Source organism: Glandiceps talaboti, chromosome 19, assembly GCF_964340395.1.
Source record: "Glandiceps talaboti chromosome 19, keGlaTala1.1, whole genome shotgun sequence".
Classification (NCBI taxonomy): domain Eukaryota; kingdom Metazoa; phylum Hemichordata; class Enteropneusta; family Spengelidae; genus Glandiceps; species Glandiceps talaboti.
In genome coordinates this window covers 1,490,820-1,517,103 of record NC_135567.1, presented here as the reverse complement: position 1 = coordinate 1,517,103, position 26,284 = coordinate 1,490,820, and the positions used below count along the sequence as shown (strand labels likewise).

At 35.7% G+C, this 26,284-nt stretch overlaps 2 protein-coding genes across 2 annotated transcripts in view; both read right to left on the bottom strand.

The window, feature by feature from the left end:
* Positions 1 to 1,388, bottom strand: part of LOC144450206 (sulfide:quinone oxidoreductase, mitochondrial-like) — a 35,664-nt gene extending 34,276 nt beyond the window's left edge. Inside the window, exon 1 of the mRNA XM_078140793.1 lies at positions 1,275 to 1,388. The gene's annotated coding sequence lies outside the window, so the exon portion shown is untranslated. The remainder of the gene's footprint in view (positions 1 to 1,274) is intronic.
* A 10,372-nt stretch (positions 1,389 to 11,760) lies between these two features.
* LOC144449942 (CTD small phosphatase-like protein 2-B) overlaps positions 11,761 to 26,284 on the bottom strand; it is a 37,964-nt gene continuing 23,440 nt past the window's right edge. Inside the window, exons 9-13 of the mRNA XM_078140497.1 lie at positions 22,845 to 22,931; positions 22,440 to 22,582; positions 21,809 to 21,935; positions 13,773 to 13,868; positions 11,761 to 13,557 (exon numbers count right to left, since the gene is read on the bottom strand). Of these exons, the coding sequence (XP_077996623.1) occupies positions 13,492 to 13,557; positions 13,773 to 13,868; positions 21,809 to 21,935; positions 22,440 to 22,582; positions 22,845 to 22,931 (519 nt within the window). The 3' untranslated portion in view covers positions 11,761 to 13,491. The remainder of the gene's footprint in view (positions 13,558 to 13,772; positions 13,869 to 21,808; positions 21,936 to 22,439; positions 22,583 to 22,844; positions 22,932 to 26,284) is intronic.

The window sequence follows — 26,284 nt, the reverse complement described above, 5'->3', positions numbered from 1 at the left end:
GGATGCAGAATTATGACCGCACAAGAAATAGTCAAAATACAGAACCAGTTGACTTGTTTACAAAACACTTGACACCTCAATATATTTCAGACATGTTTACTAGGATCAATAATGTATCATCCCGCAATACCAGACTCAGCAACCAAAACAATGTCCTATATGTCCGCACAATCAAATTAATGTCAACGTCCAGAGCATTAAGACATGCTGGTGCAATCACTTTTAATAAGCTTACCGAAAGAGTTAAGAGTTCACCGTCTTTAAGTGTTTTTAAGACTAATTTTATAGAAACATATTTCAAATGAGTGTTTCTGACAGTTCTATTGATCCCTGTATATTGGTATTTGTCTTTTATTTGTATTTCTGTCTGTCTTTTAATTCTCCTGTTTTTGTTTTTTTTTAAATGTATTTTAGAGGGTCCAGGGGAAGGCTAGCTTTTAGCTAAGGCATGAAAAAAATCGTGTGGTTCCGATTACATTCAATTTTAAAATAGGTAGACTTTTTATTTTATTCTTAATTTTTTTTGCGTGGATATATAGTTCAGGTAGTTATGTTTTCCGTTGTTTTCCACATGGTCTCTACGTTATTGGTTTCTTCTCATCAAAAGTACAACCATCACAGATTGGAAGAACAGTTTTATATTGTCTTTTTAAGTTAATGGCAGTTTCCGCATCCACTGTTTCTTGTGACACTTCGCAATTTTCGCGATTTTCGTCTTTTTTCCTCTCGAATATGTAAAATAAATGGTCACCAGAAGTGGTTGTTGATGAGTCGAAAATCAAAAAGTAAACAAGTGTTTATAATGTATTGTTATACCATGCACAAGCCAAATAATGTCTTTGAACAGAAAATATGGATTATACACCTGGTCGATATGACAACCCGGCCGTATCTACATCACTGGATTTGTGGTGTCTGAACTCTATCACTCTCTGATCAAAACGTTACAAATCGCCATGGTTACTGTCATGGTACTCATGATGACTTGTAGTCAGATATATAAATCGTGAATATTTTTTGTTCGATAGGAAAATGAATTTCATTTGAAATAAGTTTCAATGTGTCATTCCTTGGTAACCATGTGTCATTCCTTGGCAACCATGTGTCATTTACATAATGTGAAATCATGAAATGTCTCAATGTTTATGACAGTCCATGTATTCTCTTTGGTAGTGTTCCCCTTTAATAGTGCAATATGTTGAGATATTAGTATTACTCACCACGTGACATCCATTGTAAGTCCACCACTGATAGTATGATATAATCAGTCTTACCTTAGCTGTCGTCCTGTGTCTGCACCGTGCCTGCCATCCAATGGAGTTTGTCACCGTTTGTATGTCACAGTCTGTATGTACCGTACATGTGACATGCAACAATGTAGCCGTCCCTGGGTCGCTGTGTGTCCTCTTTGTAGGGCGAACGTGCCACCTTTCTCTATTGCGGACTAGACCATTACGATATCGGGGTGGAAAGATTTAGCTATGACCACTTTCCAACAGGGACGGAACATACTTCTCAATAAATTACTTCATGGAGTAAGCCGTAAAATAAACGCAGTAATATTCCCTTTACTGTACCGATGACATACAAATCAGTGACGTCAGACGAGTCAGGCTAAGTCCATCAGACCAGGTCTCAGTAGAACGCATCTTTGAAAGTGGGGAAAGTAGGCTATGTAATATGAAACTTTGGACAGCTAAGATTAACTGTACTCATAGGGTAGTGAGCATGTGATTGATTGGAAGATCGATCGATCAAATGATGATTTATTGATTGATTTATAATTTGGTTTAATGATTGATCCATTGAATGATTAATTTTTGTGTGTGATATTGATCAATTCACTCATTGATTTATGTGGTGATATAAAACTTGTTTCTTCTTTCCCTGCTGTTTTTCTCTCATTCAGTTGTATATAATTCTCTCTTTATTGACTAAATAAAGACATCTTGCCCATTCTTCTCCTCTTATCTAAATTAAAACACCGCTAATCCCATAATTAGCAGAGTTCTGTTACCATGAAAATTTGCTTTATCTCTTATTTACTGGGTGATTATCAGACTGAACAAAGACACAAACAAACAAACATGCCCTAACAAACAAACAAACAAACATGCCTTAACAAGCTGAAGGCAATTATATACAGCTGAAAGAGAAAAGTAGCCAGTACCCTTTAATCTTCGAGCTTAGTTGACAGATCGTGTAACATTAACTATAAACATTCTCATACCTCCACCTTGTACACGGGATCACTTGGACTTTTAGGAAATTAACTCAGACTACACACAATGTTTATAGTTAACTTGGATCATTTCAGAAGTAGCCACGGAGCAGATAGACGTTCCTTGTGTTGCCTTCAGCACAGTGAATCCATACTTTTTTCCCAATTAAATTCTTATAAACATAAATTATCCAATACTCAAATGATAGGATGATGAAATCATCAACACCATAAATGACTAAACGTAAGTGTTGTTGTTGTTGTTGTTGTTGTTGTTGTTGTTGTTGTTGTTGTTGTTGTTGTTGTTGCCTTAATTTAATGCAAATGATATTGACAAATATACAAAATAGCTGATCAGTCTTATAGTTCTCAGTATTGTTCTTCCAGCTGTCTGTAATCAGTCATTATTTGACATTGTTGATCTTATAATAATTTAATGTTGTCATTTCAGAACAATACTATTCGCGAAATGTCATTCTCGCAAGCTATTATTTGGACCACTACTCCTGTAGGAGGCTTGTTAAGAACTTTTCCGTAAAACAGGCTGTGGTTTGCGACGATGCGAAATGCAAACATTTGTTCAAGATATTATTACTTAATGGCAGATGAGAGTTCACTGTGACCACGCGTCACGTCAAAACTTTATGAATATCAGACAGTTGTATTCTGTCATTGGTAACAATAACCCTGTCCCCACCTAAATTCTGAAAATGTTTCGATTCGAATTGAATTCAGTTCTCCTGTCCCCATAAGCTTTATGCTCTTAAATCGGTTGTAAATCGATTTAGTTGAACCGGTTCGAAACTACCTCAGGGGATGGTTTCGATTCGGTTCAAAGTAAATCGGTTCGGAACAGGTTTAACTTGTCGTAGTTAGGACAGGAAACCCGACTTAGAACCGATTTTAACTTGAATCTTGACCTCCAGGTTAAATTTTGCAAGTTACATGCTTTGTCCGTATGAGTATGTCAAGTATTATTATCCAACAGGAAATGACATCGCCTGAGCATGGAATGTTCAACAGTAAAAGAGTGACAAAACAACCACTTGATTGCTATAAAAACCTTAATTTATTATGGATTCATGAACACCTAAAAAAGAAGTCTTTTTGTTGATCGCAATTTCTCAAATTGATATAGACTTCTTTCCCATTTGGCGGTAGTTGTCACAACCAGAAATGATCTGGTAGTATTTGACGAACTGGCATCGATTACGATTAACCCCGCGGCCCGGGCACGACTTTCTACTTGTCTACTTTCTTGTTGTTAAATTACTAAAATTACTTACATGTACCTACAATTTATCGGGTTTATAACATCTGATACAGTTTTAAGGATCATTTGAATCCAAAGTCAAGATCGGTTTGCTAGATAGTTAAACAGCACTGCGGGCGAATAAAACCACAGTAACAGCTTATATAGACACTCCTGTTAATATCTGTACTGTAATAACTTATATAGACACTCCTGTTAATATCTGTACTGTAATAACTTATATAGACACTCCTGTTAATATCTGTACTGTAATAACTTATATAGACACTCCTGTTAATATCCATACTGTAATAACTTATATAGACACTCCTGTTAATATCTGTACTGTAATAACTTATATAGACACTCCTGTTAATATCCATACTGTAATAACTTATATAGACACTCCTGTTAATATCTGTACTGTAATAACTTATATAGACACTCCTGTTAATATCTGTACTGTAATAACTTATATAGACACTCCTGTTAATATCTGTACTGTAATAACTTATATAGACACTCCTGTTAATATCCATACTGTAATAACTTATATAGACACTCCTGTTAATATCTGTACTGTAATAACTTATATAGACACTCCTGTTAATATCTGTACTGTAATAACTTATATAGACACTCCTGTTAATATCTGTACTGTAATAACTTATATAGACACTCCTGTTAATATCTGTACTGTAATAACTTATATAGACACTCCTGTTAATATCTGTACTGTAATAACTTATATAGACACTCCTGTTAATATCTGTACTGTAATAACTTATATAGACACTCCTGTTAATATCTGTACTGTAATAACTTATATAGACACTCCTGTTAATATCTGTACTGTAATAACTTATATAGACACTCCTGTTAATATCTGTACTGTAATAACTTATACAGACACTCCTGTTAATATCTGTACTGTAATAACTTATATAGACACTCCTGTTAATATCTGTACTGTAATAACTTATATAGACACTCCTGTTAATATCTGTACTGTAATAACTTATATAGACACTCCTGTTAATATCCATACTGTAATAACTTATATAGACACTCCTGTTAATATCTGTACTGTAATAACTTATATAGACACTCCTGTTAATATCTGTACTGTAATAACTTATATAGACACTCCTGTTAATATCTGTACTGTAATAACTTATATAGACACTCCTGTTAATATCTGTACTGTAATAACTTATATAGACACTCCTGTTAATATCTGTACTGTAATAACTTATACAGACACTCCTGTTAATATCTGTACTGTAATAACTTATATAGACACTCCTGTTAATATCTGTACTGTAATAACTTATATAGACACTCCTGTTAATATCTGTACTGTAATAACTTATATAGACACTCCTGTTAATATCCATACTGTAATAACTTATATAGACACTCCTGTTAATATCTGTACTGTAATAACTTATATAGACACTCCTGTTAATATCTGTACTGTAATAACTTATATAGACACTCCTGTTAATATCTGTACTGTAATAACTTATATAGACACTCCTGTTAATATCCATACTGTAATAACTTATATAGACACTCCTGTTAATATCTGTACTGTAATAACTTATATAGACACTCCTGTTAATATCTGTACTGTAATAACTTATACAGACACTCCTGTTAATATCTGTACTGTAATAACTTATATAGACACTCCTGTTAATATCTGTACTGTAATAACTTATATAGACACTCCTGTTAATATCTGTACTGTAATAACTTATATAGACACTCCTGTTAATATCCATACTGTAATAACTTATATAGACACTCCTGTTAATATCTGTACTGTAATAACTTATATAGACACTCCTGTTAATATCTGTACTGTAATAACTTATATAGACACTCCTGTTAATATCTGTACTGTAATAACTTATATAGACACTCCTGTTAATATCCATACTGTAATAACTTATATAGACACTCCTGTTAATATCTGTACTGTAATAACTTATATAGACACTCCTGTTAATATCTGTACTGTAATAACTTATATAGACACTCCTGTTAATATCTGTACTGTAATAACTTATACAGACACTCCTGTTAATATCTGTACTGTAATAACTTATACAGACACTCCTGTTAATATCTGTACTGTAATAACTTATACAGACACTCCTGTTAATATCTGTACTGTAATAACTTATACAGACACTCCTGTTAATATCTGTACTGTAATAACTTATATAGACACTCCTGTTAATATCTGTACTGTAATAACTTATATAGACACTCCTGTTAATATCCATACTGTAATAACTTATACAGACACTCCTGTTAATATCTGTACTGTAATAACTTATATAGACACTCCTGTTAATATCTGTACTGTAATAACTTATATAGACACTCCTGTTAATATCTGTACTGTAATAACTTATATAGACACTCCTGTTAATATCTGTACTGTAATAACTTATATAGACATTCCTGTTAATATCTGTACTGTAATAACTTATATAGACACTCCTGTTAATATCCATACTGTAATAACTTATACAGACACTCCTGTTAATATCTGTACTGTAATAACTTATATAGACACTCCTGTTAATATCTGTACTGTAATAACTTATATAGACACTCCTGTTAATATCTGTACTGTAATAACTTATATAGACACTCCTGTTAATATCCATACTGTAATAACTTATATAGACACTCCTGTTAATATCCATACTGTAATAACTTATATAGACACTCCTGTTAATATCTGTACTGTAATAACTTATATAGACACTCCTGTTAATAACCATACTGTAATAACTTATACAGACACTCCTGTTAATATCTGTACTGTAATAACTTATATAGACACTCCTGTTAATATCTGTACTGTAATAACTTATATAGACACTCCTGTTAATATCTGTACTGTAATAACTTATATAGACACTCCTGTTAATATCCATACTGTAATAACTTATATAGACACTCCTGTTAATATCCATACTGTAATAACTTATATAGACACTCCTGTTAATATCTGTACTGTAATAACTTATATAGACACTCCTGTTAATAACCATACTGTAATAACTTATACAGACACTCCTGTTAATATCTGTACTGTAATAACTTATATAGACACTCCTGTTAATATCTGTACTGTAATAACTTATATAGACACTCCTGTTAATATCTGTACTGTAATAACTTATATAGACACTCCTGTTAATATCTGTACTGTAATAACTTATATAGACACTCCTGTTAATATCTGTACTGTAATAACTTATACAGACACTCCTGTTAATATCTGTACTGTAATAACTTATATAGACACTCCTGTTAATATCTGTACTGTAATAACTTATACAGACACTCCTGTTAATATCTGTACTGTAATAACTTATATTGACACTCCTGTTAATATCTGTACTGTAATAACTTATATAGACACTCCTGTTAATATCTGTACTGTAATAACTTATACAGACACTCCTGTTAATATCTGTACTGTAATAACTTATATAGACACTCCTGTTAATATCCATACTGTAATAACTTATATAGACACTCCTGTTAATATCTGTACTGTAATAACTTATATAGACACTCCTGTTAATATCTGTACTGTAATAACTAATACAGACACTCCTGTTAATATCCATACTGTAATAACTTATACAGACACTCCTGTTAATATCTGTACTGTAATAACTTATACAGACACTCCTGTTAATATCTGTACTGTAATAACTTATATAGACACTCCTGTTAATATCCATACTGTAATAACTTATATAGACACTCCTGTTAATATCTGTACTGTAATAACTTATATAGACACTCCTGATAATATCTGTACTGTAATAACTTATACAGACACTCCTGTTAATATCTGTACTGTAATAACTTATATAGACACTCCTGTTAATATCTGTACTGTAATAACTTATATAGACACTCCTGTTAATATCTGCACTGTAATAACTTATATAGACACTCCTGTTAATATCTGTACTGTAATAACTTATATAGACACTCCTGTTAATATCTGTACTGTAATAACTTATACAGACACTCCTGTTAATATCTGTACTGTAATAACTTATACAGACACTCCTGTTAATATCTGTACTGTAATAACTTATACAGACACTCCTGTTAATATCTGTACTGTAATAACTTATATAGACACTCCTGTTAATATCTGCACTGTAATAACTTATATAGACACTCCTGTTAATATCTGTACTGTAATAACTTATACAGACACTCCTGTTAATATCTGTACTGTAATAACTTATATAGACACTCCTGTTAATATCTGTACTGTAATAACTTATATAGACATTCCTGTTAATATCTGTACTGTAATAACTTATATAGACACTCCTGTTAATATCTGTACTGTAATAACTTATATAGACACTCCTGTTAATATCTGTACTGTAATAACTTATATAGACACTCCTGTTAATATCTGTACTGTAATAACTTATACAGACACTCCTGTTAATATCTGTACTGTAATAACTTATATAGACACTCCTGTTAATATCCATACTGTAATAACTTATATAGACACTCCTGTTAATATCTGTACTGTAATAACTTATACAGACACTCCTGTTAATATCTGTACTGTAATAACTTATATAGACACTCCTGTTAATATCTGTACTGTAATAACTTATATAGACACTCCTATTAATATCTGTACTGTAATAACTTATATAGACACTCCTGTTAATATCTGTACTGTAATAACTTATATAGACACTCCTGTTAATATCTGTACTGTAATAACTTATACAGACACTCCTGTTAATATCTGTACTGTAATAACTTATACAGACACTCCTGTTAATATCCATACTGTAATAACTTATATAGACACTCCTGTTAATATCTGTACTGTAATAACTTATATAGACACTCCTGTTAATATCTGTACTGTAATAACTTATACAGACACTCCTGTTAATATCTGTACTGTAATAACTTATATAGACACTCCTGTTAATATCTGTACTGTAATAACTTATATAGACACTCCTGTTAATATCTGTACTGTAATAACTTATATAGACACTCCTGTTAATATCTGTACTGTAATTACTTATATAGACACTCCTGTTAATATCTGTACTATAATAACTTATGTTGACATGCACATTATCAACCATCACTCACAAAAACAACAATAAATTTGATATTTCATATTTTTATTCTCAATTCTATTATAACTTTTGAAATACATAAAGCAATAACTGGAACATGTACAATTTTACAGAAACAGAAAAAAAGGATTGAAATCAACGATGAGAACTATTATTAAGTGAATATAGTAGATATAGAAAATTTTCATGTCAGAATTGTTAGTATGCCCTCACAGTCAGAAAAGAAAATATGGTGAGTGCCCTCTCAGTCAGGTGTGGAAGTGGTGTCCACGGCCACACAGTGAGAAGAGAAAGTGAGTGCCCCTCTAGTTGGAAGTGAAAGTGGAGTGAATGAAATGAAAGAGTCACAAACCTTGCGAATAAAATTACAACATAGAGAACAATTGATAACTGTCATTTCAATATTTCTCACAAAAATCTGTCAATCTTGATGTGTGACAAGTCACATGTATTGACTGTCACTGTACAGATTGACGACAAATCAAAATTTCTAATCAATACTTTCCATGAAAAGCTTTCATTATCAGAAATGGGGTTCTCAGAAGTTGCTCCAGCAGTTATTTCAAGGTGGACAAGTCTGGCAACAAACAAAACTGTTGCTACAAACCATTAAATATTTCATTTCTCACATCTGACTGTGAGGGCAACACACTAAAGTTTAATTTCTATGACTGACTGGGTATGTCACATTGAAGTTTCATTTCTCACTTCTGACTGTGAGGGCGACAATTTGAACTGGTTTCTGGTTGAAAGTGACGGCCTAATATCAATTTACAAGTAATATTTCACAGTGATTTCAGTTGATATTGAGAAAACAAAACTATAAAGCCCTGGATGGAAACTAAAACTACAACATATACAAGTATTTGAAGATGAAAGTTTTGTGTTCTTCATTGTAGACCTTGGTAGCAACAACACACACAGAATAAAATCAATTGTTTTAGACCCAACATACAGACCCAAGCACTTACTGATTCTGAACACTAGACTAGGGGGCAACATACAGACCCAAGCACTTACTGATTCTGAACACTAGACTAGGGGGCAACATACAGACCCAAGCACTTACTGATTCTGAACACTAGACTAGGGGGCAACATACAGACCCAAGCACTTACTGATTCTGAACACTAGACTAGGGGGCAACATACAGACCCAAGCACTTACTGATTCTGAACACTAGACTAGGGAATCAAAAGTATGGGACACTGCAATGTAGGTCAGCTAGAGGGGAAAATGTTACTTGTTTGTTAATTGATGAAGAGCTAGGGAGACATGAAGCATGTCTAGTTTTTGTTTCTTGATGAAGAAATTATGTATAAAGATGAGTTTTATAGTTAAGGTGTAAAGTGGCCAATTACCTCGTCTTCTGTGTCAGAGTAGACCTACATCATGCTAACAGTGATGTTAAACGGTCAGCAAAAGATCACAGGATGGTCAGCACTGATCACAGGATGGTCAGCACATGATCACAGGATGGCCAGCACATGATTGGAAGATCTATCAATATTGATGTCAAGATCATTAAAGGCTTGTAAATTGCATGATAAGCAAATATCAGCAATTAGTCAGTGGATGATCAGGGAATGGTCAATGAATGATGGTGACAAAGTTACAACATATTGGGGTCATTTGAAGTAAGCTACTAAGATTATGAAGTCTAAACACACCTCAAGGTACAGACAATGAGAACAGACCTCAAGGTACAGACAATGAGAACAGACCTCAAGGTACAGACAATGAGAACAGACCTCAAGGTACAGACAATGAGAACATACCTCAAGGTACAGACAATGAGAACATACCTCAAGGTACAGACAATGAGAACATACCTCAAGGTACAGACAATGAGAACATACCTCAAGGTACAGACAATGAGAACATACCTCAAGGTACAGACAATGAGAACATACCTCAAGGTACAGACAATGAGAACACAAAACTTTCTGATTTTGTTTACACAAGTATATACAGTACACACTATTTTAACTAATCTATCAATAATTTCAAAATGTCACCTTCTCTAAAAATAGTCCTCTGCCTTGTACTGAAAATACACAACTTTACTGTTGCCAAGGCAACAGATATTTCCAAACTATGAGAAAAGAGTGGTCTTTATATATACGCAATAAATTCTGTACGTTTTAAAATCACCAATCTAAAAATTGTGAGTAGCCTATTACACACAAGAAATAATTTGTTGATAAAAATAGTGAAAATTGAACCATGATTGCACATAGACAGTTTACAAACAAAGTGTTTAAATCTGCAGAATACGACAGTTTATAAACAAAGTGTTTAAATCTGCAGAATACGACAGTTTATAAACAAAGTGTTTAAATCTGCAGAATACAACAGTTTATAAACAAAGTGTTTAAATCTGTAGAATACGACAGTTTATAAACAAAGTGTTTAAATCTGTAGAATACGACATTGTAAACATAAATGTCAAAATCTGCAAAATTTGTCAATATTTTCATCAATTATTGCTTACTATGAGATGAAATGTAAGGGAAAATTAAACACATGTCAATGATAAATTCTCACTTAACAATACCACCAATGGCATTGTAGCACAACTGTACAGTTTTTAAAAAATGTTTACTCACATGCTAGGTATAGGTGTTCATTTGCTGAATGGTTATCCAGTTGCCTATCCAACCCTGTTGTTATCTTTGCAATGTGTGTTCATTTGTCTGTTGCTATAGGCATGGTCATATTGGTAGGCATATTTTCATACATTTTTTTCAATGTTATTCACTTGTCTATGAATCCCTCATGTTATCTTTGTGAGATACTGATGGAATCATCATATCATGAACAAATCTTACTTACTTTACATCCCCATAAGAACATTCTCACCAAATTTCAGACCAATCTGCTCAGTAGTTTTTGAGTTTAAGTTTTTGACCAAAAATGACATTTTTGACCCATATCACATACCTATGATGCAATCAGTTTGCATTGAACAATTTCCCAACTAGACACCAAAAGTAATGTCCCCACCAAATACCAAGTCAATTGATCTGGCAGGTTTGAGTTTAAGTAATCCACACACACACACACACACACACACACACACACACACACACACACAGACAGACACACACACACACAAACACACAGACAGACAGACAGACAGACAGACACACACACAGAGACAGACAGACAGACAGACAGACAGACAGACAGACACTTTGCCATGCATATAGCACTACTGAACCTGATCAGTTCAGTTATGCTAAAAATGTGTGTAGAGTAAATTTCAAGGGAAGAACTCTTCCTCTGTAAATCGTCTTTCCGATTTCAAAATTTTGCAGACAATGAAATATGTTTAATATATACACATTTCTAGTGATGTCTGTACAGGTCTAATAATATAACACTTTCACACCAATTTAGATTATCAACATTTTGTAATGAAAAAATGTAGCGGCTTTCTATTCAATATTCAACTACATTACAAGACTAGTTGCCATACCGACGGTCACCTACCATATTGGATTCAATAGTCACATGACTTGTTGCCATGGTAGAGGCAAAGGTCACCTAACACACTGGCTAACAAGGTTAGTTGGCATGGTTACATCAGAGGCCATCTACCAAACAGAATTTATTTTTCAGTTACCAACAAATCATTTTAGACTTCATTTGATCCTTGAATAAATGTGGGTGACCTTTCAACTTTGACCTGTCACAGGTCAAGTATACTGTTTACTGAGGTGAATGAAGACAAGTATGTGAAATGCAGAGTTGCAAATATTAATTATTAAACTTAAGAATTTATACACTCAACAATAACAGCAACACTCAAATCAAAGACATGATTGGACAAAATTTATCATGTGACATATCACATTGGTAATTTGATTAGACAACTTGGTCAGGTGACATGCAGGTCTTCATTTGATTTGCTAATATAACCATAAACCTAGGGATCTAACTGGCAAAGCACAGGCAGGTAGTTACCAAGCAATCACCAACAAAATACGATGACCTACAACCTTTATGTTATGACCTTTGAACTTGTGATCACATGACGAGTACTGATAGGATTTATGGCCTGGGTTAAAAAGTAACAAAGCCTTGGAGTCCGTATACGTAAAAAGATTTGAATGGCCATTCATTCACGCTTCAGATTAAAAGTAATGTGGAATTAGTCTGGTAAACATAGAATTAATTTGGATGGCCAACATACTGCTGATTGAAAGTAGCAACATCTTGATATGGAAAACATTAAAATTAATTTCAGTTGCCAAAATAGATATCATCAAATTTGCAGGAAGCCATGGTTGTCAAGGACCATGTAGATGATAGAGACAGTAAAATATGATTTAATTATTGACAATCTCCAATTACAAGCTACCATTAAGTCTTCAAAATAAATTAAAAACTGGATTAAAAATCAGATTAAGAGAATTACAGGATTAAAAGCTTAAAATGTAAGCAGAGAAAATAAACATATCACACAAAATTGAAAGACTGGGGAAAACATATCGGCAGTATCCCATCAAAGTAGGATCACCCCTGTCAACATGACATCAAATAGAACATCCTTTTGTCTTGTAGACTAAACTATTTCATTACAAGGGTGATATTTAAAAGAGGGGACATAAATTTGCAGCAATTTAGTGAAATCTCAGCAGTTGAATTATTTCAGTGAGAAATCATTAGTGTATTTCTCGTTTGATTTCTTTTTTTTCTGGTGGTCTAACCACACAACAGTTTTATGCTGGCATGATTTGAAAAACAATAAACTAAAGAATAAGAATGTCTGAATTACAGAACCTGGTTAGATATATTTATATATATTTTTGGTACAATACATTTAGGGGAGTCACGGTTTAGTCCGGTGGTAACAATTCATGCATGCGATACCTCTCTCGGATATGTGGTCGGACATCCTCCTTCTGAAAATAAGAAATATGACATCTGATAAGTAGTGTATCTCATCTGATAACGTAAGTATTGTATCTGATAAGTATTGTATCACATCTGATAAGTATTGTATTTGATAAGTACTTTATCACATCTGACTAGGTATCACATCTGATACGTACCTTGTCTACTGTAAATCAACTAAATTGATAAACTATGATAGTGATTGATATGAGGGCTATCTTACCAATTGTACGACCTCCTCCAAGAAAGGAACCAGTTTAATGAGTTCTCTGTCTGATTTATCAACAAACCAACTCTCAATGGGTATACCATTAGTCAACTGAAAACAACACACAATGTAAGATTAATGTCAGAAGGCTATCCTTCTAATCACCCCAGATTAGGTATTACCACAACTACAAATAATCTAGTCTTGGTTACCCAGACCCTTACAGGAAAGCTATCCTTCTAATCACCCCAGATTAGGTATTACCAAAACTACAAATAATCTAGTCTTGGTTACCCAGACCCTTACAGGAAGGCTATCCTTCTAATCACCCCAGATTAGGTATTACCACAACTACAAATAATCTAGTCTTGGTTACCCAGACCCTTACAGGAAGGCTATCCTTCCAATCACTACAGATTAGGTATTACCACAACTACAAATAATCTAGTCTTGGTTACCCAGACCCTTACAGGAAGGCTATCCTTCTAATCACCCCATATTAGGTATTACCACAACTACAAATAATCTAGTCTTGGTTACCCAGACCCTTACAGGAAAGCTATCCTTCTAATCACCCCAGATTAGGTATTACCACAACTACAAATAATCTAGTCTTGGTTACCCAGACCCTTACAGGAAGGCTATCCTTCTAATCACCCCATATTAGGTATTACCACAACTACAAATAATCTAGTCTTGGTTACCCAGACCCTTACAGGAAGGCTATCCTTCTAATCACCCCATATTAGGTATTACCACAACTACAAATAATCTAGTCTTGGTTACCCAGACCCTTACAGGATGGCTATCCTTCCAATCACCCCATATTAGGTATTACCACAACTACAAATAATCTAGTCTTGGTTACCCAGACCCTTACAGGAAGGCTATCCTTCCAATCACTACAGATTAGGTATTACCACAACTACAAATAATCTAGTCTTGGTTACCCAGACCCTTACAGGAAGGCTATCCTTCCAATCACTACAGATTAGGTATTACCACAACTACAAATAATCTAGTCTTGGTTACCCAGACCCTTACAGTAAAGCTATCCTTCTAATCACCCTATATTAGGTATTACCACAACTACAAATAATCTAGTCTTGGTTACCCAGACCCTTACAGGAAAGCTATCCTTCCAATCACTACAGATTAGGTATTACCACAACTACAAATAATCTAGTCTTGGTTACCCAGACCCTTACAGGAAAGCTATCCTTCCAATCACTACAGATTAGGTATTACCACAACTACAAATAATCTAGTCTTGGTTACCCAGACCCTTACAGGAAGGCTATCCTTCTAATCACCCCATATTAGGTATTACCACAACTACAAATAATCTAGTCTTGGTTACCCAGACCCTTACAGGAAAGCTATCCTTCCAATCACTACAGATTAGGTATTACCACAACTACAAATAATCTAGTCTTGGTTACCCAGACCCTTACAGGAAGGCTATCCTTCCAATCACTACAGATTAGGTATTACCACAACTACAAATAATCTAGTCTTGGTTACCCAGACCCTTACAGGAAGGCTATCCTTCCAATCACCCCAGATTAGGTATTACCACAACTACAAATAATCTAGTCTTGGTTACCCAGACCCTTACAGGAAGGCTACCCCCTTCCAATCACCCCAGATTAGGTATTACCACAACTACAAATAATCTAGTCTTGGTTACCCAGACCCTTACAGGAAAGCTATCCTTCCAATCACTACAGATTAGGTATTACCACAACTACAAATAATCTAGTCTTGGTTACCCAGACCCTTACAGGATGGCTATCCTTTTAATCACCCTATATTAGGTATTACCACAACTACAAATAATCTAGTCTTGGTTACCCAGACCCTTACAGGAAGGCTATCCTTCTAATCACCCCATATTAGGTATTACCACAACTACAAATAATCTAGTCTTGGTTACCCAGACCCTTACAAGAAGGCTATCCTTCTAATCACCCCAGATTAGGTATTACCACAACTACAAATAATCTAGTCTTGGTTACCCAGACCCTTACAGGAAGGCTACCCTTCTAATCACCCCATATTAGGTATTACCATAACTACAAATAATCTAGTCTTGGTTACCCAGACCCTTACAGGAAAGCTATCCTTCTAATCACCCTATATTAGGTATTACTACAACTACAAATAATCTAGTCTTGGTTACCCAGACCCTTACAGGAAGGCTACCCCCTTCCAATCACCCTATATTAGGTATTACTACAACTACAAATAATCTAGTCTTGGTTACCCAGACCCTTACAGGAAAGCTATCCTTCCAATCACCCTATATTAGGTATTACCACAACTACAAATAATCTAGTCTTGGTTACCCAGACCCTTACAGGAAAGCTATCCTTCCAATCACCCCATATTAGGTATTACCACAACTACAAATAATCTAGTCTTGGTTACCCAGACCCTTACAGGAAGGCTATCCTTCTAATCACCCCATATTAGGTATTACCATAACTACAAATAATCTAGTCTTGGTTACCTTCCCTTACAGGAAGGCTATCCTTTTAATCACCCCATATTAGGTATTACCATAACTACAAATAATCTAGTCTTGGTTACCCAGACCCTTACAGGAAGGCTATCCTTTTAATCACCCCATATTAGGTATTACCATAACTACAAATAATCTAGTCTTGGTTACCCAGACCCTTACAGGAAGGCTATCCTTTTAATCACCCCATATTAGGTATTACCATAACTACAAATAATCTAGTCTTGGTTACCCAGACCCTTACAGGAAGGCTACCCTTCTAATCACCCTATATTAGGTATTACCACAACTACAAATAATCTAGTCTTGGTTACCCAGACCCTTACAGGAAGGCTATCCTTCTAATCACCCCATATTAGGTATTACCACAACTACAAATAATCTAGTCTTGGTTACCCAGACCCTTACAGGAAGGCTATCCTTCTAATCACCCCAGATTAGGTATTACCACAACTACAAATAATCTAGTCTTGGTTACCCAGACCCTTACAGGAAGGCTATCCTTCCAATCACTACAGATTAGGTATTACCACAACTACAAATAATCTAGTCTTGGTTACCCAGACCCTTACAGGAAGGCTATCCTTCCAATCACCCCAGATTAGGTATTACCACAACTACAAATAATCTAGTCTTGGTTACCCAGACCCTTACAGGAAGGCTACCCTTCTAATCACCCCATATTAGGTATTACCATAACTACAAATAATCTAGTCTTGGTTACCCAGACCCTTACAGGAAGGCTATCCTTCTAATCACCCCATATTAGGTATTACCATAACTACAAATAATCTAGTCTTGGTTACCCAGACCCTTACAGGAAGGCTATCCTTCCAATCACCCCAGATTAGGTATTACCACAACTACAAATAATCTAGTCTTGGTTACCCAGACCCTTACAGGAAGGCTATCCTTCTAATCACCCCATATTAGGTATTACTACAACTACAAATAATCTAGTCTTGGTTACCCAGACCCTTACAGGAAAGCTATCCTTCTAATCACCCCATATTAGGTATTACCATAACTACAAATAATCTAGTCTTGGTTACCCAGACCCTTACAGGAAGGCTACCCTTCTAATCACCCTATATTAGGTATTACCACAACTACAAATAATCTAGTCTTGGTTACCCAGACCCTTACAGGAAGGCTATCCTTCTAATCACCCCATATTAGGTATTACCACAACTACAAATAATCTAGTTTTGGTTACCCAGACCCTTACAGGAAAGCTATCCTTCCAATCACCTCAGATTAGGTATTACCACAACTACAAATAATCTAGTCTTGGTTACCCAGACCCTTACAGGAAGGCTATCCTTCCAATCACCCCATATTAGGTATTACCATAACTACAAATAATCTAGTCTTGGTTACCCAGACCCTTACAGGAAGGCTATCCTTCCAATCACTACAGATTAGGTATTACCACAACTACACAAATAATCTAGTCTTGGTTACCCAGACCCTTACAGGAAGGCTATCCTTCTAATCACCCCATATTAGGTATTACCACAACTACAAATAATCTAGTCTTGGTTACCCAGACCCTTACAGGAAGGCTATCCTTCTAATCACCCCAGATTAGGTATTACCACAACTACAAATAATCTAGTCTTGGTTACCCAGACCCTTACAGGAAGGCTATCCTTCTAATCACCCCAGATTAGGTATTACCACAACTACAAATAATCTAGTCTTGGTTACCCAGACCCTTACAGGAAGGCTATCCTTCTAATCACCCTATATTAGGTATTACCACAACTACAAATAATCTAGTCTTGGTTACCCAGACCCTTACAGGAAGGCTATCCTTCTAATCACCCTATATTAGGTATTACCACAACTACAAATAATCTAGTCTTGGTTACCCAGACCCTTACAGGAAGGCTATCCTTCTAATCACCCCAGATTAGGTATTACTACAACTACAAATAATCTAGTCTTGGTTACCCAGACCCTTACAGGAAGGCTATCCTTCTAATCACCCCAGATTAGGTATTACCAAAACTACAAATAATCTAGTCTTGGTTACCCAGACCCTTACAGGAAGGCTACCCTTCTAATCACCCCAGATTAGGTATTACCACAACTACAAATAATCTAGTCTTGGTTACCCAGACCCTTACAGGATGGCTATCCTTCCAATCACCCCATATTAGGTATTACCACAACTACAAATAATCTAGTCTTGGTTACCCAGACCCTTACAGGAAGGCTATCCTTCTAATCACCCCATATTAGGTATTACCACAACTACAAATAATCTAGTCTTGGTTACCCAGACCCTTACAGGAAGGCTATCCTTCTAATCACCCCAGATTAGGTATTACCACAACTATAAATAATCTAGTCTTGGTTACCCAGACCCTTACAGGATGGCTATCCTTCCAATCACCCCATATTAGGTATTACCACAATCTGATTAAAATCCGATGTGGTGAAAGCGGCTAGATGTCCTTATTTACCTCTATTCATCGTGTTGTGACGTTTGTTTTGTTCGGAGTGATCGCCGCCTTCCCACATCTGAACCGGTGTAATCTACAATCCCGTTTAAATCTCGCGCTTTTGAATAGCCAATTAGGACGATCGTTACGTTGGCAGCTTCAAACACTGGAGAAATTGAAATGGATGTTTTGCAAACAGCAGGACACCACTTCCCATTAAAGGCCATTCCAAAGATTAGATCGGATGAAGTAACCATTTTCACTGGGTAGCAACATTGCAATTCAAATTGTAAAACATTTAACTGTCTCTGCAAAACATAGTTTCAACTAGAAATTGTATTTACCAGTTCTCATGCTTTTTAGCCTCCAAGTTGTTTATGTCGAGTCTATATATTCGCATGCTTCCGTAATTTATACAAGTTGATTTTGACTGTGACATCGCACCGCGACAGTGACGAACACGTTGACCACGCCTTTGACATGCATGTTTCAACTATCATCTACAAACATCTACAAATCCGTTTGGAATTACTAAACTATTGCTGAATAATTATTTCAGGCGACCGAACTTTTGACTTTCACGTTAATAGAAGGATTGAATCAACATCAGTCGAACGATCAACTTGTCGCTAGTGCCGAAATAAACATTCGCAATACCACGCTATCTACGACAATTTAGTCCAAGTTTTCGAGGTCACTTCACGTCACGTCAAACATGTGACATCTCATCGGTAATTTCCGGATTTACATTCGTATTAGTTTCACGTTATACCCCAACATAGCCTAACTTAGAACCTTCGTGTAGGCAGGGTTCTCCCCAGCTTGAGAGTAGTCCCGGACACTAATTAATATTCATGCTAATTTGCATAATTAATAAATTAATGGTACACTCAAAGTACATGGTGTGTGATCAAAGTTGCTAACAAAAAAGTTAAAACCAACTTTTATTTCTCTACAGATTTATAACTCTAATCTCAATCTTTGTACATCGATTTTTTTAAATCACATTTTTTGATTAGTTTTCTCAGAAAAGCTAAAGTTGTTTCATACTAAATATCCAAAGACGATTGCTCTAAAAAGTTGCGTATACCCACACATACGCATTGCGTTTAGACGAAATCTCGTGATACATGAGACATCGCGATAGTTTGTGACGTCACCACCCGCCATTTTGGAAATTACATGTTGTCATCGTCGTGCGATGTACGATGTCAAACTACTAACTAAAAGTGTTTTCAGAGTAAAATTGAACAGAAAACTAATGATCGGACACAACGTCAACACTTTATAAAAGGTATACGAGGCTGTTATACTTTTTTTATGACGCTGAAGAATGGTAGTCGAAAGTCTGTAGCATCGTGTTTGCCATGTAATTCACACGTACTCACTGTACACGAGATATCAATGTATAACGTATAGCGTCAGCTGTTGTCAGTTCACGTCTACATTGTTCGTTTCTCAAAGACATTTTAATACTTCATTATCTTTTAAATGGATACGCCCATGTGGGCAGAAAATGAAAGTACAATTATTAAAGTGAGTGTGTGTGGGGTGTCGAATGGTAACCTATTGAAGGTGGTGGACGGCAACTTTGAGTAGTGGTCGCCAAGACTGAGTCCCGGACGCTAGCGTCCGGTGCCGTCCAGCGTGAGGAGATCCCTGCGTGTAGGTGGATTTTGGTAACGTCCATTCAAATCAATTATCATGAATGTACGTCCTTTAAAAGTTGCGACTACGATTGAACACTGTTGAACGATCGGCTCTGATCATGTGCACGTATACTGTGCCTTCGTTAACTTTCGTTGACAGACAAGATCACATGACGTTACCTACGTATACGTAGTGGAGTGCCGTATTTATATTTGTGTGCTATGAATCGCATCGTGTCTAAACAGCTACCCGTCTAGTCTAGAATTTGGCATTAGGTAATCCTAAAACGTAAAGCTATATAGGACGTTTTAAAAACCAAGAGTTGTCGTACAAGTAAATGAGGTAATGTCTAATGTGTAATCAGTAATGACTTGCTTGAGTTGTACGCTTACTAGTATTGATCCTAGTCGCACGAAATTGGTTGACACGTGCGTTCGTGTGATGACCGGACAAACAGAAAAACAGTCTCTTGAATTCAGGAACTTCTGTTAAGGTGTGAGTGAATAATAAAATCATGTTTTCGCAGCATTCATGCACTGGTTGTTTTTGTCATTCATTAATTGTACATCACTCCCTGGCCAGCTGGGTTACTTGGCCATACGGTTATTTTAGAACAACATGCATCTCACTCCGTGTATGTCGGCAAAGTTTCTGACTGTCATTTTCAAGAGTAGCAAAATTGCCTGTTTTGATTCCATCTTAGTATGAATTAAATATCCCTGTAGGCTGTAGTGATTTTGACGCACGCGAAAAACGACAATCTTACCCCCCCCCCCCCCCCCAGGAATTATGTTTGTATAATAAAATAAAATGTATAAAAACCATGTATAATAAAATAAGTAGTTGACTCGCTCATACAGTGTACACACATGGTGCCATTTCCTTCAAGTCGAAAGTCTACTTCAAGATCAAATGCACATGATGATACAAAGAGTAACTACGGCCTGGCTGGGTGCCTACTAAAGGCTTCACTGTGTATATGACAAGAATCCCCCTGCCTGTTAGACTAAACATGATAACTTTAACTTGGCATTATGTTAAGGACCCGATGCGTCGGTGGTGGCAACTGTATATCTAAATGATTTTGAAAGAAACGTGCTGATTGGTTGAAAAATCCTTACAATATTGTCCACGTTCAATGGGATTGTAGATTACACCGGTTCAGATGTGGGAAGGCGGCGATCACTCCGAACAAAACAAACGTCACAACACGATGAATAGAGGTAAATAAGGACATCTAGCCGCTTTCACCACATCGGATTTTAATCAGATTGGTATTACCACAACTACAAATAATCTAGTCTTGGTTACCCAGACCCTTACAGGAAGGCTATCCTTCCAATCACCCTGTATCAGGTATTACTACAACTACAAATAATCTAGTCTTGGTTACCCAGACCCCTTTGCATGTGAGCATTGTCACATACCTGATATCCAAATGCTTGTGGTGAGTTGTCCACAATGATGACTTTAGATAAATCTCTGCCAAGTATTGACAGGTCTTTGATGTAGTTGCCCTGTACACATACACAGTGCTCTCTGAATAGCCGATATCTGTATGTAGAAATAGCACACAAATGTCATGACAAATACATAGAACCACTGACAAAAATGTGTTGTCATGACGATGACATATAACCACTGACATAAATGTGTTGTCATGACGATGACATAGAACCACTGACATAAATGTGTTGTCATGATGATGACATATAACCACTGACATAAATGTGTTGTCATGACGATGACAGAACCACTGACATAAATGTGTTGTCATGACGATGACATAGAACCACTGACATAGATGTGTTGTCATGACGATGACATAGAACCACTGACATAAATGTGTTGTCATGACTATGACATAAATAGTACAACCAGAAACTATATCCTGTACTAATGTTTGGAGGTGATATATGTGATACTATCTCACAAAATAAAATATAGTCCTTCCTACCAAAACTCTCACATCACTTGTTTACGCCATTCTCTTTTATTAGTGGTCTAATCCATTTGCAAGAGTAGGGGGGTAAGGTATAAAATGAGGGTGAAACTTACTTAACCCACTTCTTCTCAGGATCTAGTAAGTTGAACAGTTTATCAGCGTACACTTTCTTTGAAGCAGTGAACAGGATGACTTCAAATAGCTGAGACACTCTGTCCAGGAATTCCTTGAAGAACGGCCTTGTCCTCACAAATACCTGTCACAAGAACAAACATAAGGTTCATAGAATCCATGACTAACAAATAAATTAACACTTACTACCTGGAACACTACAGGGAATGTTAGGTGAGCAGTATGAAATAGTGTATTTGATTGGATGACCTTTGACTCATTACAAGATGAGAGGACTCACCTGATAGGTTGTGTCCTGGAACACTACAGGGAATGTTAGGTGAGCAGTATGAAATAGTGTATTTGATTGGATGACCTTTGACTCATTACAAGATGAGAGGACTCACCTGATAGGTTGTGTCCTGGAACACTACAGGGAATGTTAGGTGAGCATCTTCTAACTCATTCAAACTACAATGGACGAGAGTTTCATCCTGAAATAAAAACAACTACACATTAAAATGCAGCTATAGGCAACCAGATCTATTAATTCACATGTACTGAATTATGGGTAATCTGCTGAAAGATCTATTAGGTCACGTGTACTGAATTGTGGGTAATCTGCTGAAAGATCTATTAGGTCATGTGCATTGAATTGTGGGTAATCTGCGGAAAGATCTATTAGGTCACGTGTACTGAATTGTGGGTAATCTGCTGAAAGATCTATTAGGTCACATGCACTGAATTATGGGTAATCTACTGAAAGATCTATTAGGTCATGTGTACTGAATTGTGGGTAATCTGCTGAAAGATCTATTAGGTCACATGTACTGAATTGTGGGTAATCTGCGGAAAGATCTATTAGGTCATGTGCATTGAATTGTGGGTAATCTGCTGAAAGATCTATTAGGTCATGTGCATTGAATTGTGGGTAATCTGCTGAAAGATCTATTAGGTCATATGCATTGAATTGTGGGTAATCTGCGGAAAGATCTATTAGGCCATGTGCATTGAATTGTGGGTAATCTGCTGAAAGATCTATTAGGTCATGTGCATTGAATTGTGGGTAATCTGCTGAAAGATCTATTAGGTCATGTGCATTGAATTGTGGGTAATCTGCTGAAAGAGCTATTAGGTCATGTGCATTGAATTGTAGGTAATCTGCGGAAAGATCTGTTAGGTCATGTGCATTGAATTGTAGGTAATCTGCGGAAAGATCTGTTAGGTCATGTGCACTGAATTGTGGGTAATCTGCCGACAAACACTGAAGTGTGCAGTCAAAAATTTCAGCTAAAATTTTCAAAATTGTGTTTGGAACAAAAGTTAAATTGAGTACTATGCTATACCAACACAGATACATTTCCATTTGAAGATAACTAATCACATATGTTCTGTTGTATTCCAATAATTATATAAAGACTTTGCTCTAACAGAAGGCATTCAGTTTAAATCTGGTTATGAAGTTATTCAACCCTCTCCATCTATGTATACAGAAGGCATTCACTTTAAATCTGGTTATGAAGTTATTCAACCCTCTCCATCTATGTATACAGAAGGCATTCAGTTTAAATCTGGTTATGAAGTTATTCAACCCTCTCCATCTATGTATACAGAAGGCATTCACTTTAAATCTATGGTTATGAAGTTATTCAACCCTCTCCATCTATGTATACAGAAGGCATTCAGTTTAAATCTGGTTATGAAGTTATTCAACCCTCTCCATCTATGTATACAGAAGGCATTCAGTTTAAATCTATGGTTATGAAGTTATTCAACCCTCTCCATCTATGTATACAGAAGGCATTCAGTTTAAATCTGGTTATGAAGTTATTCAACCCTCTCCATCTATGTATACAGAAGGCATTCAGTTTAAATCTGGTTATGAAGTTATTCAACCCTCTCAATCTATGTATACAGAAGGCATTCACTTTAAATCTATGGTTATGAAGTTATTCAACCCTCTCAATCTATGTATACAGAAGGCATTCAGTTTAAATCTGGTTATGAAGTTATTCAACCCTCTCAATCTATGTATACAGAAGGCATTCACTTTAAATCTATGGTTATGAAGTTATTCAACCCTCTCCATCTATGTATACAGAAGGCATTCAGTTTAAATCTGGTTATGAAGTTATTCAACCCTCTCCATCTATGTATACAGAAGGCATTCAGTTTAAATCTGGTTATGAAGTTATTCAACCCCCTCAATCTATGTATACAGAAGGCATTCAGTTTAAATCTGGTTATGAAGTTATTCAACCCTCTCCATCTATGTATACAGAAGGCATTCACTTTAAATCTATGGTTATGAAGTTATTCAACCCTCTCCATCTATGTATACAGAAGGCATTCAGTTTAAATCTGGTTATGAAGTTATTCAACCCTCTCCATCTATGTATACAGAAGGCATTCAGTTTAAATCTGGTTATGAAGTTATTCAACCCTCTCCATCTATGTATACAGAAGGCATTCAGTTTAAATCTGGTTATGAAGTTATTCAACCCCCTCAATCTATGTATACAGAAGGCATTCAGTTTAAATCTGGTTATGAAGTTATTCAACCCTCTCCATCTATGTATACAGAAGGCATTCACTTTAAATCTATGGTTATGAAGTTATTCAACCCTCTCCATCTATGTATACAGAAGGCATTCAGTTTAAATCTGGTTATGAAGTTATTCAACCCTCTCCATCTATGTATACAGAAGGCATTCACTTTAAATCTGGTTATGAAGTTATTCAACCCTCTCCATCTATGTATACAGAAGGCATTCAGTTTAAATCTGGTTATGAAGTTATTCAACCCTCTCCATCTATGTATACAGAAGGCATTCAGTTTAAATCTGGTTATGAAGTTATTCAACCCTCTCCATCTATGTATACAGAAGGCATTCAGTTTAAATCTGGTTATGAAGTTATTCAACCCTCTCCTTCTATGTATACAAAAGGCATTCAGTTTAAATCTGGTTATGAAGTTATTCAACCCTCTCCATCTATGTATACAAAAGGCATTCAGTTTAAATCTGGTTATGAAGTTATTCAACCCTCTCCATCTATGTATACAGAAGGCATTCAGTTTAAATCTGGTTATGAAGTTATTCAACCCCCTCCATCTATGTATACAAAAGGCATTCAGTTTAAATCTGGTTATGAAGTTATTCAACCCCCTCCATCTATGTATACAGAAGGCATTCAGTTTAAATCTGGTTATGAAGTTATTCAAACATCTCCATCTATGTATACAGAAGGCATTCAGTTTAAATCTGGTTATGAAGTTATTCAACCCTCTCCATCTATGTATACAGAAAGCATTCACTTTAAATCTATGGTTATGAAGTTATTCAACCCTCTCCATCTATGTATACAGAAGGCATTCAGTTTAAATCTGGTTATGAAGTTATTCAACCCTCTCCATCTATGTATACAGAAGGCATTCACTTTAAATCTATGGTTATGAAGTTATTCAACCCTCTCCATCTATGTATACAGAAGGCATTCACTTTAAATCTGGTTATGAAGTTATTCAACCCTCTCCATCTATGTATACAGAAGGCATTCACTTTAAATCTGGTTATGAAGTTATTCAACCCTCTCCATCTATGTATACAGAAGGCATTCAGTTTAAATCTGGTTATGAAGTTATTCAACCCCCTCCATCTATGTATACAGAAGGCATTCACTTTAAATCTATGGTTATGAAGTTATTCAACCCCCTCCATCTATGTATACAGAAGGCATTCACTTTAAATCTGGTTATGAAGTTATTCAACCCCCTCCATCTATGTATACAGAAGGCATTCACTTTAAATCTGGTTATGAAGTTATTCAACCCCCTCCATCTATGTAT